Source organism: Charadrius vociferus, unplaced genomic scaffold (genome assembly GCF_000708025.1).
Source record: "Charadrius vociferus isolate BGI_N301 unplaced genomic scaffold, ASM70802v2 scaffold609, whole genome shotgun sequence".
In the NCBI taxonomy this organism is placed as follows: Eukaryota; Metazoa; Chordata; class Aves; order Charadriiformes; family Charadriidae; genus Charadrius; species Charadrius vociferus.
This window is the reverse complement of record NW_009649993.1, coordinates 350,762-367,699: the sequence shown is the minus strand read 5'-3', so window position 1 is coordinate 367,699 and position 16,938 is coordinate 350,762. Positions and strand designations below refer to the sequence as shown.

The window sequence follows — 16,938 nt, the reverse complement described above, 5'->3', positions numbered from 1 at the left end:
GGGGTTGGCGGGCGGGCGGCGCGTTGCATGCTGGGGGTTGTAGTCTTGGCGGAGGGCGGGAACGGGGCGTGTGCGCGGCCTGGGCGCTGTGGCGTCGCCGTAGCAGAGGATGCTGAGGGCGGGCGGGGCTCCTTACCGGGAGGACGCGCTTGTGGGAGGGCGCGCTGCCGCGAGCGATGGGCCCTCGGCTTAGGGTCAGGGGTTAGGGCAGTGGTTTAATTTAGTTGCCTGCATCTCTGAGGTGGCACTGGTGTCATCTGTGGTGCAGCTGCCATCATGACCCAGGCCCATGTGTGGCCTAATGGTGCCAGTGACCTGTTAGGTGGTGTCAAGATGGGAGGTGGAGATACGCAGTGGTTTAATTTAGTTGCCTGCATCTCTGAGGTGGCACTGGTGTCATCTGTGGTGCAGCTGCCATCATGACCCAGGCCCATGTGTGGCCTAATGGTGCCAGTGACCTGTTAGGTGGTGTCAAGATGGGAGGTGGAGATACCTAAGAAATGAGGGTGTTCTGAAATGTCAAGGGTCTCTGTCAAAAATCACTCCGGCTTGCAAAAGCTGGGGAGGGATGTAGGTGACTGTGGCTTCCTCATTTACAGGTTCCTGGAAGCACTTTGGTTAGAAAAGATATATTCAGGGCTCCATGGGGACTTCCTCTTTCTGGTAGGAATTGCAGATAAAGGTAGGGGAAATACTCAAAAGCTGGACTAAAAAAAAAAAAGAGTTTTGCAGTTAGGATTGTCATTGTGTGGGGGACAAATGAACATTAAAAAGCATTACGTCTTAGCAGGTATGACTGTTCTGGCTAAGACGTGAAAGCAAAAAGAGTCCTGCTTATATGGGAGTTTCATTCTCTTGGCCAAAATACTTCCCTTGACTTCAAAGATATTAAGAATTGATTACTGATTGTAAAAGTCTTTGATTTTTATAGACTACCAGATACATTATGAGTATTGAGACAGATAGTGTATGTATTATCTGAAGTAGTATGGTTTATTCTAAATAACAAACCCAGAAGATTTTATAATTTGTTAATTTCAGTTTGTTGTGGTTTTTTTGGTGTGGTTTTTTTTAAGATCAGGCCAAGCAAAGTAAATTAGGTATTGGGGAAAAATGAGTAGGGACATAAGAAACTAAATACTCAGGAAGGAAGCTTATTTAATGTTGTCCTCTTAGGCAGCAATCCAGCAGACTACTGAAGCACTTAAGAGTTTGCTGAATCAGGATCCTACTAAATACATTACACGCATATGGATACTCCATAATGCATTCTTTCTTCATTGGCTTATGTATGTTATTCCACACTTTTATAGTAGAAACTGCCATTGCAGGAATGAGGATGGAATTTCTGTTAAGGTGAAGTGTAAGTTGTGGTTCTGTTCATATGTATCTTACTGCTGGGCAACTTCGTTTTGTTACTACTGATAACCATGTCGATTACTACATGGAGAATATTCATTGTTTCAGGCAAAAGTTTCATGAGCAAAAAGTACTGGAAGAATAATGTTTGTTCTAGAACATCTTTTCTTGCTATGTGTGAAAGTCTGTGTCAAGCCAAAATGGTCCGTCATCCTAGTCGTTAAGTGATAATGCATATCTAGCTAGTTTTGACTTACAGCTGTGCTTTGGTAACTGCAAATTGGCCTTCAGGAGAGCCCTGAATGAAGCTTGAATGCATATCCCTGGCAGATAGGATATATTAATTATTCTTTACCAGTACTCTTTTACCATCAGAAACACTAGTTAATCAACTTCTTTGAAACAACAGAAACACGAATTTTATCATGGCAGCCTCACATTCCTTTTTGCTGTTAGTTAGCCGGTTTACCAGCTCAGTGGGTTGCTTTGGCTTGTGCTATCGTGTATTTACATGAAACTGCTGTGCCAGCCAAGATCACTAGAAACAGTACTCTGTTCTGGCTCCACTCCTTCCCTGTTCTGAAACACCCTCTTTCCTTGCAGACAGGATAGGAGTGGTGAAAAGTTTATCTGTGCTAGTTCTCTCGGGTATGAGAATTTTACTTTAAAACACTAATGTTGGATGGCAAGAGACTTGGCTGGTTTTGAAAGCCAGCTCTAGGTTATGTAAAATGAAGTGTTCAGTAGGACAAAGGTCTTGTCACTGTTTGAATGTGAAGTTCCTGGCATGCATTTAACACTGATAACACAGCAATGTTTAGCCCAGCTGTGTATGTAGAATATGATATTCTATAAATATCATACAGCATTTTATTTTCTGGGAGGAATGGAGTAAATAAAAGCAGGCGTAATTACTCTTTAGAGCTTTTTGCCCCCTTCTCACCCCCAGTACAGTAAAGGTAGGTCAGAATCTGTAAACTGACGTATACATTTGGCTTTCAAATAACATCATGGTATAATGAGATAACATGGATTCCAGAGTGACTGGATACTGTCACTTCCCCATAATTATATGCTACTTGGCAGACAAACTGATTATTCTTTTTAGCAGGCTATGTATTTTTACATTGTCTAGTCTTGAGACACTGGCAGGGGAAGGAAGACATTTGCTTAATGCTGTGGATAACCAGCATTCATTAAGAAATTAAGACATGGCAGACCCCAAGCCTGATCCTGCTTTTGTAGATGTCAATTAGAGAAGGATCAAACTGCCGTTCCATCTACATCTTCATTGCTGCTGGAGCAGATCTGGAGAAAAATAATAAAATTACTGAAATCATACAGAGCCTGCATGAATATTTCTGCCTGTGAATATTTCTGCTTGTCATTAATTCCTAATTATTTTGATGCTATTCTTGCTAGACACAAACTTTTCCTGTATCAATGACGCATTTTACTAATGACATTTTGGTTTATTAATGCGATCAGGGAAGTCAGCCCATGTCAGGGAATGAATTGTTACTTTACATGCGGGGTCTGGTTTGGGACTTCAGAATCTACTTGTCAGATGAATTAATGAACAAAATAAATTTCTGTCAGTTTGTCTGGCGAGTTTTTTTTTCCTATTTGTCTGTGTGATTTTTTTCCAACTAGGGTGGCTCTTGAGACACATCTAATCTCCAGCACACCTGATTGGAGAGCTATCCAAATGTTTAAGAATGAAAAGAGCAATTTCTTTCTCTCTACTCTTGTTTTTCCCCCTGTCCAATGAATATAGTGGAAGTCCCCATTGTTTGCAAGTTTTAAAATGTAGGTGGACAAAACCAACTTTGCTAAGAACAAAATTAGCGTGTCAAGCAGTGTTCCTTATTGCTTAAGTTGGTAGCATGGGGATATCAAGAGCAGTGCAGTGCATGGTGTAACATCCTTTTAGATGCTACATTTCAGGATACTGCTGAACTACAAAGAAACCAGTAAAAACTGAAGATGTGCTCCTCTGACAGTTACTCTATCTAACAAGCACTGTGCATTTGTTCAGGTTGGCAATGGTTCGTAGTGGAAAAAATGGTGGGCTCCACCTGAAGCAGATTGCCTACTACAAGCGAACAGGGGAGTATCATCCCACAACATTATCAAGTGAGAGAAGTGGAATTAGGAGAGCAGCCAAAAAATTTGTTTTCAAAGGTAAAAAGATTCTCTCAAACTACTCTAAAAAATAGATTTTTACGTGAAGATTTGCTGATACAGAAAAAAAAGTAAGATTTTGCTCTGCAGTATATTGTGACTGTAATATATATTTCTCTATGAAACAAACACTCTGCTTAACCCCTGTTAATATATAACAGGATGTTTACAGAAAAGGAAACTCAGTCTGCTTTAGTCCTTTCTAGGAGGGATTTATACAACAATCTAAAAGCCAAACCTTGTTCTAGATACTGCGGAAATACGTAGTCATTGCAATCCATAATTCAAAGCACTACAGAAAGGGAAATTCTGATCTGCAGCTGTAGAGAAGGAATGCTTGATCCTGTCTGGAGGATGCTGTGTGTGGTGGGGCAGAAATGCAAGGATGGCTTTGCCATCTGTCACGTTAGAGCCTCCTAGCCCTTCCCAACTTTATTGCATCCTTGCGAGGAGGTGTATGAGCTTCTGTAGTCTGCTGCGCTCTCTCAATCCCATCAAACCTGCCAAGTCTATGTAGAGAGACGGCAGGGAGGAGTTAAAGCTGCAAATAGCAATGTCAGGTTGCTGGTGGGCAGGCAACAAGTCTCATAACATGTCCTACCTCACCTTCCCACCACCGGCATTAGCTTGTGTTTCAGTCAGACTTCGTATGGGAACATTGTTTGCAATCTGACATGCCCTCTTATGGCCTCATGTCCAGATTAATAAACATAGGTGAACAATTGGCTCTTTAGAGGAAATAATTAAAGTATTTGTAAACAAGCTACATTTACACAGAAGTGAGTTGAAGTTGATTTAATAAATTCTGTACTGAATCATGCCCAGTAGTTTAGTACTAAACTAAACAAAAGGCAAAGCACTTGCTTATAATTTGCTGGTACTTTTCTTCTTTCAGAAAATAAATTGTTCTATGTTGGAAAAGACAGAAAACAAATGCGCCTGGTAATTGTTTCAGATGAAGAGAAGAAAAAGGTGCTTGAGAAATGCCATGAAAATGCTGCTGGCACTCATCATGGTATATCAAGGACGCTGACTTTAGTGGAATCTAATTACTACTGGACCTCTGTAACAAATGACGTCAAGCAGTGGGTATGGTCTCATAGCTACAGGATATTCTTTTAATGTAGTCTGTTACAAACACTTTGTAATTGTAGGACTGATACAGCAAGAACCCATACTGCTTTGTGATGAGGAAACATAAGCTTACAGTCAAACTGTAAATGGTCATCTTGGCAGAGCACAGTGTTTCCTTTTTTCTTTTACTGCTGACCATGTGGCTTGCGTACTGCTCTGTGTTACCCACTGGTGAGGAGCTATACTGCCTTTAAGCAAGCAGATCATATCTGGTCTTTGAGAGGGATTTCTCTTGCAATGGCTCTTCTATATCTTTTTTAGGATGCAACGTATCATCCCAAGGATATGCGGCTAGAGTGGCTGCTGGCAGATAAGAAAATGAAAGTGGTGCCTCTGCCTTACAATTAGGCATGTTTGGGAAACAGTTAAACAAATCACTGCTTGGGAAAGTTCCTTCTTCTCCTTAATGCAAAGATACATGGTCATGATCCCCAGGCAGAATGTGATCCTTGAGGAAACTATATGTAAATGTCCTTTATGGCCAAATTACGGTTGTTATGAGTTTGCTGCATTACCTGAATACTTCAGGTTCATGTGCAACTGTAACATGAACTGAAAACGAGTCTTTGCTTTCAATTCAGACTTGGACAAAGGGGCTCTGTCCTGTAGATAAAGCTGTTCCATGTTACGCATGGAAGATTGTGTATACTGCCAATATTTTTCAGCCACAGAATACACAGTAGAACCAAAAGGGGAATGATTGGGACTTTCTTTTGATCCCAGCTGCTTCATACTTCCTTTCGTATTTACAGATGGTAATAGATATTAAAATTTATACTGTGGACTGGAAAGAGCACAGTGCTTTCATGATGGGCAGAGTTCAGTTATGAATTCCTGCACATGTCCTTCTCCTGACCTTCACTGTTACTTGGTTTTGTTTTTATGCTGAGGCTCAAAAATCTAAGGGTAAAAAATTATAAGAAAGATGATAAAATGAATTTGGTTTACATTGCCTGATCTGACCTAACTTACAGAAGAATAGTAGAGATCTATGATCCTGCTGATTGTCTCAAACCTTCACCATTGCTTTTTATTGATAGCAGCTTCCCTGATTTTTGTACTAGGTGTATGCTTGCCAGCATTGCCAAGTGGCAAAGAATACAACCACCACAGCACCCAAAACACACCCTATCAAAGCAGAGGACCCGTGGACAGCAGTCACCATAGACTTAATGGGACCTTTTAATATTACTAGCAGAAGCCACGAGTACATCATAATTATGACAGATTTGTTTACAAGATGGACTGTTATCTTGCCACTGCATGACACTTCAGCAGCTGAAATTGCTAAGGCAATAATAAATGTGTTTTTCTTATATGGGCCACCTCAAAAAATGGCTATTGATCAAGGGAAGGAGCTTGTTTACCAGGTTAGTATTTCCATGACTGGTTTATTTTTTTCTCTGTTTTATTTCTGACAACCCCTCCCTCCCCCTGGAAAAAAAATACATTTTACCCTGTATTAAATTTGAATTTTAGACAATCCTTGAAAACCATTGTAAATATTTTTTTCTTTAATTTAAAAAAAAAAAGAAAAAAAAGTTTGCACATACAAAAAATGACAAACCAATTATTTGCAATTATAACATTATGCAGCATTTCCCAGGGTTTTATTATTTGGGTAAAGAACAAAGAAAAATGATTTCCTAGCACTCATAGTGCAGGTTTTGTCACTCGGTTGAACTAGCACAATCTTTCACACTCCAACATGCTGTATTTCATTCATCTATCTTGTCCAGTATAGCAGATAGCTAAGGGTATTTTTTACATCAGCCTATAGTGATTATGAAGAACTTCTTGCACTTTGATCCTCTCAGAAATAATGAAATTATAAGACTATGATATGGAGGAAATGACAAATTAAGTTAGTGGCAGAAATGTGGTTAGAAACCATCACTTACTGGTTCGTAAGCCATACTGATTCCTTCAGCTCTCACTCTTAACCCTGAACTGTTTGGTGGAAATACGTATGTGAGACTTTTGCTCAGTCACCATCATACCAACAAAATGGAAGACTGAGTTTGTTTACTTGAACTGTGATACAGAAGAGGGAAACCTTCAGTAATTGTGTTCTTTTTCTTTTGAAGATAAATGAAGAACTGTTTGCACTGTTTGGAATGAAACAAATTGTATTGTCTTATCCTCAGACAGATGATATAAATGAAAGAACATGCAAGACAATTAAAGCTTTCCTTAACAAATACTGCACTGACCATCCAAATGATTGGGATGAACACTTGTCTGCTATTGCCTATGCTTTCAATTTGACAAATTTGGTATGTGATGGTTCTTCCTCTTTTGACTGAATTCCCTAAAAATATCTACAGAACTGTATGCTAAACTTGCTTGCTTTTTGCTCCCTATTTAAATAGGAGCCAGATCAAAACACCCCATATTTCCAAATGTTTAATCGTAACCCTCATGTTGTTGAGCCAATGAATATGTGTGTGGAAGGAGAATACAGTATGTTTGCCAAAATATTTGAAACAACTAAAAAGGCCAGTCAAACAATGGAAGAAGAGAAAGCCTCAGATTGCCAGGTAAATGTTATATTCAAGTATTACTAGTAAGAAGACTGAAGGTAAAAAAAGATGGAAAAGCTTGAAGTGTAAAGTATAACTGACCTTTTAAAGCAATGTGGGGTTTTGTGTGGTTTCTTGGTTTGTTTGGTTTCCTTTTCCTTCACCTGTGATTCCTAGATTCCAGTGTAACAATTCCAATATGTATTTGGAGGGAGTAACCTTGGAAGAGACCTATTGACAAGAGTTTCATACCTGACTTAGAGGGCTGCGTATCTATGGAAGCTGAAAACCATTGTCTATGGACTATTGATTTATGAAGATAAAATAAATTTCTTCAGAACTCTTCATCCCTACATATTATGAATTATACACATCCAAAACCATTAACGTTATGCTTCTGCATTATTAACTAATGTTATGAAAATACTTGACTACTTCTGGAGAAAGAAAATGTAATTCATATGTGTCTTTCTGCAGGTGGAGAAAAACAGTTCAGATGAACAAAAAATCAGAAACAAAATCACTGTGAAAAAGAAGTCAAAGCAATTAAATACCCTTCGACTTAAAGTTGGTCATGAAGTCCTCAGGCAAAGAAAAAACTGGTGGAAAGATGGTCGTTTCCAGTCAGAATGGGTTGGTCCTTGTATTATAGATTACATCACAGATAATGGCTGTGCAATATTAAGAGATGCCACAGGATCCAGGTTGAAAAGACCCATCAAGATGTCTCACCTGAAGCCGTACATAAGAAGGTCCAGTGAAAAAGGTGTGTATATGTGTGTGTATTTTTTTATACATATATATATATAATTAATTTTGGGGTTTTATTTTTTAGCTTTCCTGTCATGTCTCAGTGTTAGGTTATCAGAGTGACCAAGTATCATTTGCTCACCAGTGTGAATTAAACTAATGCTGGGTAATAATGTAATAATTGCAGTTTTCAGTAAGGAGAACAGGGAGTATGAGTGGCTTCAAGCCTATGCAGAGCATGGAACAGAGCTAATGAATCAAGTTTAAAGTCTGTTTAAAAATAGCTTCCATTAAAATTGCTTCTAATCTGTGGTTTGGCCCTGTTCATGCTGGCTGGTGAGAACATGCTAGAACTATAATCAGGCTGAATTGTATTCAAAGAGCATTTTCTGATTGTGTTTCTGTTTTGATGTGTAAGGGATTCACATTTATTTTGCTTGTGCAATGGAAACTTTTTTTTATTTAGTCTGACAAGTGCAGACAGTACATGTTTAGACTGTTTTTTAATAACAACAGAATGTTCTCTACAGCCTTAAAATAGAAAGACTACATCAGAGAACTGATTTTTCTAGGGTTCATTTTAAATTGTGCTACTGAAGAAATAAATGTTTTCTTTTACCAGAGCAAATAAAATTATCGTGCTCTGCAATAGGAATGCTGAAAATTCCCAAAGACTTGGGTAACAAACAGCCATGCACACATTCAGTGTGTCCTTTTGCGATGCTGCCATGTTAATCAAACAGTGGCAGCTGTTTCTTTTCTGTTGATTCTGTCTCTGAGTCACTGGAGGCATTCTAAGGAAAATGAATACTCGATGTTTAGAACACTTCTGCCATAGAACAAGCTTTCGTTCAGGGTTCTCGAAAAGTGGAACAATTCCCACCGTATTGGCATGTGTGGTTAAGATTTGGTTCTTGAAAATGCATAAACTGCATTGAGATGGTAATGTCTTCCATCACGTCTTAAAGCTGAGGGATTTGCAAAGCTGAAGCTAATTCTGGAATTTCATGTGAGAAGCTGATACTTATGCCAGTTGTCAGTTACAGATTTCATAACCAAGATACCGATTTCTTGTCACATCTCCAGGACACTACTTTTATTGTTGGATGATCACTCTGTGGCTTCCAGTTCCTCATTAAATTGCTGATCCATAAGGAAGGAGTCACATGCATGTCAAGCTTGCAGATAATCTCCAGCTATTACAATGACTTCGGTAAACTGTGTCACAGTATAAAAAGTTAAACGTAGTTGTCTTTGTAGGATTAGAGCCTAATGTCTTTACCACTGAATACTGCAGAAGCAGTACGTAAATCTAGAGTTTCTTCCCTTTCCCAGGAAGTGACTAAATATTAGTTGTCTGACACAGGCAAAAAAATCAATGGGTTATGAGTACTTACAAATCATAAAATTATAGCCCATACATACTTACATTGTGTGGAGAGGTAAACCAGGCTTTGCCAAAATAATTGGCAGTTTTTATCAAACAGCCTAACAGCAATCACGAAAGTGTATTGTTTCAGCTGGATAAGAGCCGTGAAACTGGGCAGTGAATGGCATAGTAATTGACATCTTTTTCATCTGTAAAGAAACACATGTGTCTTTGTAATGAAGGACTTCTCTTTATTAGCAAGGGTGGGCTTTATTTGTCCGCAACTTACACAACATTAGTAGGAATAATAAGTAAGTCTGGTGGCTCTTCCACCAGACTGGTGGCATAACCACGGGTAGGAACAAAGCATTTGCAGTACTCTCTGTTAAATAAATGTGCAATCAGAAGCAAGGTATTTTTTCATAATCTTCTGTAACACTCTTGGTCTAAAGGTAAATACTGAGTTAGTGCACTGATAGAGCCCTTGTATAGGTGTCACTGATGTCTGGGTGTGTTTACAGCCAGGCAGAGGTTCTGGAACACCTTATACATACATACTTTTATGTGTATGAAACATTTTGTTTTCCTTGTTTGAGTGTAGTTTGGTTTAAATATTAAACTGAAGAAGATGCCTCTGGGTCCCGTGCTCAAATGATTCAGGAGTTCAAATAAGCAGATTTAGGACACATCTCTTGAGAAACATGGCCAGAAAAGTGCAGTTTCACCTCCACAGTAGCTCCTAAAAAGGTGCCTCTTTGGACCTACATCTCACAAAGGAATTTGTAGCCCCCTGTACAGAGATATGTACCTGTTGAATGGCTCTTCTCATTTAACAGAACACTTAATTTCACACTAGGCTCTCATGTGAGCAAGAAGATAAGCCCAAAACATCTTCCAAAAGAGAGATATTATCACCATATTGACAATTACACTTCTAATTTGTCTGATCAGACTGTTTTCATTTTATTTGAACTCATTTGGAAAAGTCAAACACTCTAACCATGTATCAGAGAGAAGACAAGCTCAATAGTACTCTACAGTTGCAGTCACTATTGTTGTCTTTAAATTCTATAAAACTGTTTTATTTATTTTTTTAAATCTTCAAAAAGCCTGTTTTGTTACATTAAGATTTCCCAGCAAAAGCTTGTAGTAGCCACATTTCTCTGTGTGTGCACAAAATGGAAGAGTCTGCATGTCCATTCACTTAAGGTATTATTTCAGTAGGTGATTGTGACAGACGTCAAGCTAGTCATTGACCTAGCAAAGAAAAACTCAAAATGTGGAGCATGACAAGCATTATTTTGTGGATGTAATGAGATGCAGCCAAACATCTGATGTTCAGTGCAATTAGGAAATTTACATTATCAGACTGCTGTCACTCAAACATTCTTATCCTCTTACAGAACTAGTTTTGAAAAGTAAGTTAACACCTCATTAACATTTTAAGTATGACTTGAAAGATCTGATTTAATGACTACTTTTGTTTTACAGACAACCGTTACTTTTTACAAGGTGCAGTAGTTGTTGACCATGACTATATTGGCTTATCTGAAAGGTCCTATAATCCAAGCCAACAAGACTCTGTTGCTGAAGGAGAAATGAATGCCTACACAGGAGATGTCATGTCTGCTGTACAAATGCCACCTGCAGCATGCAAAGACCAAGAATCAACAGATGGTAAACCTCAGTCTGAGCTGACAGAAGATCACTGCATGGAATCAAACGCTGCAAAGCTGGAGCGATGGCCTTCACCTTGTTGGACACTTCAGACCAAGATAGAGGATACTTAAGCATAACCTTGTGTCATATTTCATTGCCAAACAGTTTGGAACTTCTGTGGCAGACTGAAAAAAGAAATGTAATAGCTCCAAACTGTTTAGCCAAATCTACTTTACTTTAAGAGTATAAAAGTACTGAGGGTGCCCACTGGTTAGTTTGTATCGGAATTAAGAAGGAATTGCTCTGTTACCAAAAACAGGCACAACCTAGTAAAAGTACGTGTTCTGCTACTGTATGACTTTAAGAACATTGTAGGTGTCCAGTGATTAATTTCTGTGGGTGTTGAGAAGCACTCACTCAGTGACCAAAAATACAGGCACAACCTAGTAAAAGTACATGTTCTCATCATGCATTTGAATTTCAGATTTTGTTGGTAGAATGGCAGTGTGGCCTTAGTGTTATCCTTTCAGGACACAATGCGTTATTTCACTGTAATGACGTCTACATTAATCTTTAGTTGACTTATTCCTGATGTGCAGAGATACTGTGGGATGAATATAATCTAAGTAACTTGAGGTGAATTTTCCCTCCACTGCAGGGAAGCTCATGTCCTCCATTTTTCTGTTATAAAAGTTCCCTATTCTTTCTGAGAAGTTGCAAACTCTGACTTTTATGGCTTTTAATTTCTAGTCCAACCCACAGCTCTTAAGATCTCACTAAACAGTAAAGCTGCCGAAGTCAAGTACATGTAATGTTCTGCACATGAAACAATGAGGCCTTCCGCTGCTCCCCACTCATCAAAACTCTGCTAGGGTGAGCAATTTTAATTTTCCAGGCATGTCAAAATCTTAAGAGTATTCAACATTCACTTGTGCTTTCTTCACAAACATCTGGTTTCCCTTACGTTTACATCTTCCCAGAGCCAGTATAGGTTTGGAGGTTTCCACTGACAGTGGTCTAGGAAAGGTGAAGAACTGGTGTTACATATTCTCTGAATTTCTTGAGTAAGTTGTTATTGGTCTGGACTTCCTGGTGAGAAGAGTGTATTTCAAAGTCAGCTGATCAGGAATGATTTCATGTGAAAAAATTATGAGTGCCAGTCAGTTCTTTTTATGGGGCACTGACATGAGAGGAAGAAAACTAGCAGAAAACTGAATTTAGGAATTCAGCAACTTCTGTCTGATACTGTGGAAGATTTGCTTATCTTGCTGTCTGAATGTATGTGTTCCCTCTCATCTCTGCCTGAATATTGCATGACTTGTAACATAGGTGGAGGAAAGTACTATTACGAGTTTTCATTTAATCTTGGGTAACAAGACACAGTCCTCAAGGCTGATTAGGTACCTAACTCATACAGAAATTCACACCTAATGTACAGTACATCTTTGATATCATGGTCTGCAACTATGCAAGAAAAGAGCTCAGCACTATGACAGGATCCTATCTTCAAATGAAAAATACTGAATACTCAAAGTATTTCGTGTCTTCTGAAAATCCAGTCCTATATATATACTTTTTCTCCATCAAAACTGTTTCAGAAAGAGGGTACTGGGTGGCAGCTGGGGATGCTGGCTTCACAGGTTCCTCCTCTGCGCCAGTTCCACGGAGCACTTGGAGACCAAGGAGCTTTGTGTTGGCATTGACAAACATACACAAGCTGAGAAGCCCATCTTTCTGTTACCTGCTGTTACCCCCAAGCCGTGCTGTCCCCTGAGGACAGCTGACTTTTATAGTCATCAGTCTAGTGTGTCAAGGAAGTAAAGAAAGTAGACTTGGTGAAATATATTTGTCTTGTTTCAAAAAAAAAAGCTAGGAAAACCTGTCAAACTAGTTAACAGCAGAAAGAAAACCCCGCATAACCAGTAATTGTGATCAGTGGCATTACTTTGATTTAATTTTTCTCTCCATTAATGAGCACCTTGGTCATACAGTATTTCTTCCCTGGAACAGAAGTTTGAAGACAATAATCTGTTTGGATGCTGTGTGCTATGGGCACTGGAGGTTCATGTCATGATAATGATGTGGCAGCCTAAATTGTTCCTATACCAATCTTTTAATAGAGACCCAGGCTCTTTAAGCCAACCCCTCCTCCTCCTCCTCCTCCTCCTCCTCCTCCTCTGTATTTACCTTTGTTTCCTCCACTATGATTATTGACTAAAGTGACATCTTCTGCTAGGGTGGATTTGTTATATTGTTAGATGCATTGTGTGTGTGTGCCTATGCAACATGTGTGTATATATATATAGTGTGTGTGCGCGCAAAAAAAAAAAGGGATTAAATTGGAGAATAAAGGGAGCTGTCTGCAAGATCTCTTTCTGCTTTGTTAGGTGTAAAAGAAAAACAGTCCCTCTTTTTCTTTTTTTTTTTTTTTTAACTTCAACTGCCCAGTATCTTATTTTGCACAGTACAACAGAGCTGTTTTCTGGAGGAGCTCGGGCAACACAAGTACTCTGTACTTGTAGCTACATTGGAGAGAAAGAAAATGCTACAGTGACGGGACTGGGGAAACCAGGAAACATTTAACATGCTGTAATGCTGATTATTCAGGCTTCCTGGTAATTTTGATCTACTGTATTAACAAGCAGGCATTAGTGCCTCTTCGGTGCACCTAAATGGAGCCTTCTCTGCATGTGGGAGGTTCACTGAAATAAAATACAGGGGTTTCAAACTAATGATGTGAAAAACAATCGATGGAAACTGTGGAAAAAAAAACCCAAAAACACAAACCCACCAGGAAACCTGAGACATTGCAAGCAGCACGCTGTGCTTGGGGAAGCTCCGAGAAACCCCTCCTAGCCTTGCTGTAGCGAAGCGCTGTTCAGTGTCTGCTTGTGACCACAGTGAGTTGTGAGCTGCCTACTTGTGACGGTATTTTAACCATAAATTGGGTAAATGCACAAATGTCCATCTGTACTCTTTTTTCACTGGCACATAGGTTTGATTTATGATGGGACAATAGCAGAAGACTAGTTCGTAACAGAATTCTCAGAAATTCTGTTTTCTAGTAGAGTTTGTGCCCCCTCGTGGCAAGTTGTTTAGAGGGGAGGAGTAGAAGTACATCACGAAAGAAAAAGTGCAAATTTCCTCATACCTCCCAGCACAGAACTATGAACTTTTGTCCTTTGGGTTTGGTAGTAACGCTAACTACCGGCTCACGGTTTGATGAAAAAGACCATAAAAAAGCATTGGCTAGTGAAAAGACTGTACAAACGCTCAGAATGTTTTACTGTGGAGTGAAAACCTTTTGCCTCTTGTTGGAATACTTCCTGAACTTTTGTATGCGTTTCCGTACTGTGTGCTAAGGTGTTCTTGCTTCCAGCTAGAGCCGTTTTTTCCTTCTTCTCCCTAGAACTGAGCGTTCCCTCCTGGAGGGCACCGATGAGTCATGATTTGCTTTTCACAGCAAGCGGTTAACAAATCTTCTGGAAATAACACTTATGAGAACCAGATAAGTTTCCTTCACTCATTGGTGTGGTTGCAACATCCATATCAATGACGTTTTGCAGCAGACATCATTACTCTAATGACCTAACGTCAAAATCTTTGCATAGTAACCTTCTTGGTATTTTCAGAATATGTAATGGAATGTTTTTTGGATTTGGAGTGGCGTGGATGCTTTCAGTTAACTAGTTGGACTAGCTAAAAATAAAACAGGTGAGCTCTAGAGTCTCACCAAATCGTGGAAACTCAGCTGGGTGCACAGCAGCTGATGTCTGTTGGCCTGAGAGTACGCTGCCTACCTGTGAATGCAACAGAAGGAAATGCCATGTTAGAAGTCACCAAGACCAGACATTGTTTTAAATCAGAAGGCTAAAATTGACACAAATAAACAGGATTTAGCAGTGACTTCAGGAAATGGGTATTACACTTTTCTACATGTATTAGAAGACCTGTTGACCTGCTGTTTAAATCTCGGTAATCAAACTATGTAGACAGTTGGAATGGAAAACAGTAGACAAAAAGCTTTAATTTGAAAAGGAAGGCTCTTCCAGATAGAAGTAACCAGACAGTAACTTGATTTTAAAAACATTTGATTCAGGAACTATTAATCCTGAGAGATGCATTCCTCAGTCAGTTCTCCTTTCCTCCTCTCTGCTTGTACAACAGGCAAAGACCAGATTTGCAAATACCAAGTGTGCTCGGCTTGCCTGAGCTGCCTGCTTGTTTGTCCCACTGCAGCAGGTGTTACTGCAGGCTCTGAAGATAGATTATTCACGCATTTATCTTCCCGCGGTGTTCCTGGCTGCAGTGGTGTGCAGTCCCTCATACCCTGCTGAGGTGAGACGTGTTACCGTGATGAAGGGCTCTGCAGGAACCTTGCTGCACTGGCAGCAGAAATAGGTGTGCCGATACACGAGGCAGGTTGTAGGAAATAGAGCATTCCCAGTCTTCCTGGCAGTGCTGCCCTGCTGCAGATGGCTAGCGCAATGGTCCACAGGTCACTTGGGTACAACTTTCCATAATTCACCAGCTGTCACTTGCGTGGTCCTTTTCTGGGTGTTTGACAAGAAACTCTGAGCGTTCAGCAGCAGAGCTGCAGCTGGTGGCAAGCAGCAGTGGCTTGAATATACGAAGTGGTATCTAAGTAAGCGGGTTAAAAGAGAATGAATCAGATTTCACAAATTCAGTACTTTACTTAACATTAGTTGAACTTTTGTTGTTTTTTTTTTTTTTTTTTTTTTTTGTTTGGCAATTTATGGCTTCAGTGTCTCTATGCCTCACTTTCCCCTTCTGTACAAAGTGACTAGCACCATGTCACTCCCCAGACATACTGAAAAAAGTATTCATTGCTCTTCACAAAGCTGGCAGGCATAGTGATAAAAGCCCCAACAGGAAAAGTCCACAACAAAACGAGTTCTGTAGTTTGTGCAGAATTTCAGTGATATGCAGTAAAGAATAGATGGGGCTCCCCACCACACTGATTTTGAATGTTTATGTAGTCAGAGACATCATCCATCACTCCCACAGGTTAAGGACTTAGGGCAAGGAGAGCAGTCTAAACAGGAACAGGACAGCATTTAGTGTGTGGTTATGGTGTTACACTGGCAAAGTTGTATTATTTTTTTTTTTTTTTAGATTCTTGACTTCCGTATGTTCGACTCTGCAGCTGTTTGTTAGGGATTTATTTTGGCAGGTACACTTGAGCCCCGAGTTATCTCTGCCTCCCTGCTGACATGGTCGCACGGTGGCAGCCTGTCCCCGCAGGAGCCGCTCCACCACCGCCGCACGGCGAAGGCGCGATGCTGGAACAAAAACCGCTGGCCGGTGGTTTGTTGCTCTGAGCCTTTCTTTCCCAAACTACATGTTCTCAGCAAAATGACAGCAAAAACCTGTCACCAGGTGATGTATTTCTGAGAGCAATGTGACCTGCGTTGTGTGAAGGCTGCGTGACTGACCTTTCACGTAAATTAGTTACAGTACAACAATAATCTGCCTGTGCATGAGGTAGTTTGCAGCAGAACTGCCAACTGTGGCCAACATTCAATACCACTTTGCAGCTTCCTAAGGACTGGGCACCTTTCAGTCCCCGTTAAACCTCAGTTGCTGTGAGCAGGATCTCACATACAAGCGCCTGGAACGTGGCCGTCCCTCCAGTTCCTTACACGTGGCACAGTGTGCGACCCGAGAGCCAGCTCAAGGAAACGTGGCAGAATTGTGGGAGTCAGTCCTTTTTAATGCAAGCAATTTCCCCTTGAGCTGCAGCTTTATGGTGGGGCCTGGCTGAAGAAAGCAGTAACAAACATGGTGGGGAGGGTATCAAAGCACTGAGGGCCAGGGCAGGGTTGTCTTCTTAAAACCTATGCGTGGCACCAACTTCAGTCAGTTATGGCTGGGTGCATGGGTTGCCTTATCCCCATTCTGACAAAATTCTTAAATTCTAATTAAAAAAAAAAAAAAAAA

The 16,938-nt window shown here is 40.1% G+C and overlaps 1 protein-coding gene across 2 annotated transcripts; it reads left to right on the top strand.

The window, feature by feature from the left end:
- Window positions 1-3,403: 3,403 nt before the first annotated feature.
- Window positions 3,404-11,108, top strand: GIN1 (gypsy retrotransposon integrase 1). 2 transcript variants are annotated; one of them, XM_009891665.1, is made up of 7 exons: window positions 3,404-3,543; window positions 4,439-4,632; window positions 5,742-6,047; window positions 6,765-6,953; window positions 7,050-7,217; window positions 7,677-7,965; window positions 10,810-11,108. In XM_009891665.1, the coding sequence occupies exons 1-7, from the start codon at window positions 3,405-3,407 to the stop codon at window positions 11,106-11,108; spliced, it is 1,584 nt and encodes a 527-aa protein (XP_009889967.1). In that variant the 5' UTR covers window position 3,404. The 2 variants fall into 2 exon arrangements, with proteins under 2 accessions (XP_009889967.1, XP_009889968.1); XM_009891666.1 differs by having other exon boundaries at window positions 7,050-7,223; window positions 7,683-7,965.
- The last annotated feature ends 5,830 nt before the right edge of the window (window positions 11,109-16,938 follow it).

Coding starts and splice junctions, on each gene's coding strand:
- GIN1 (XM_009891665.1), top strand. CDS start 3,405: ATGGTTCGTAGTGGAAAAAATGGTGGGCTCCACCTGAAGCAGATTGCC. Junction 6,954..7,049: donor CTTTCAATTTGACAAATTTG/GTATGTGATGGT, acceptor CTATTTAAATAG/GAGCCAGATCAAAACACCCC. Junction 7,218..7,676: donor AGAAAGCCTCAGATTGCCAG/GTAAATGTTATA, acceptor GTCTTTCTGCAG/GTGGAGAAAAACAGTTCAGA.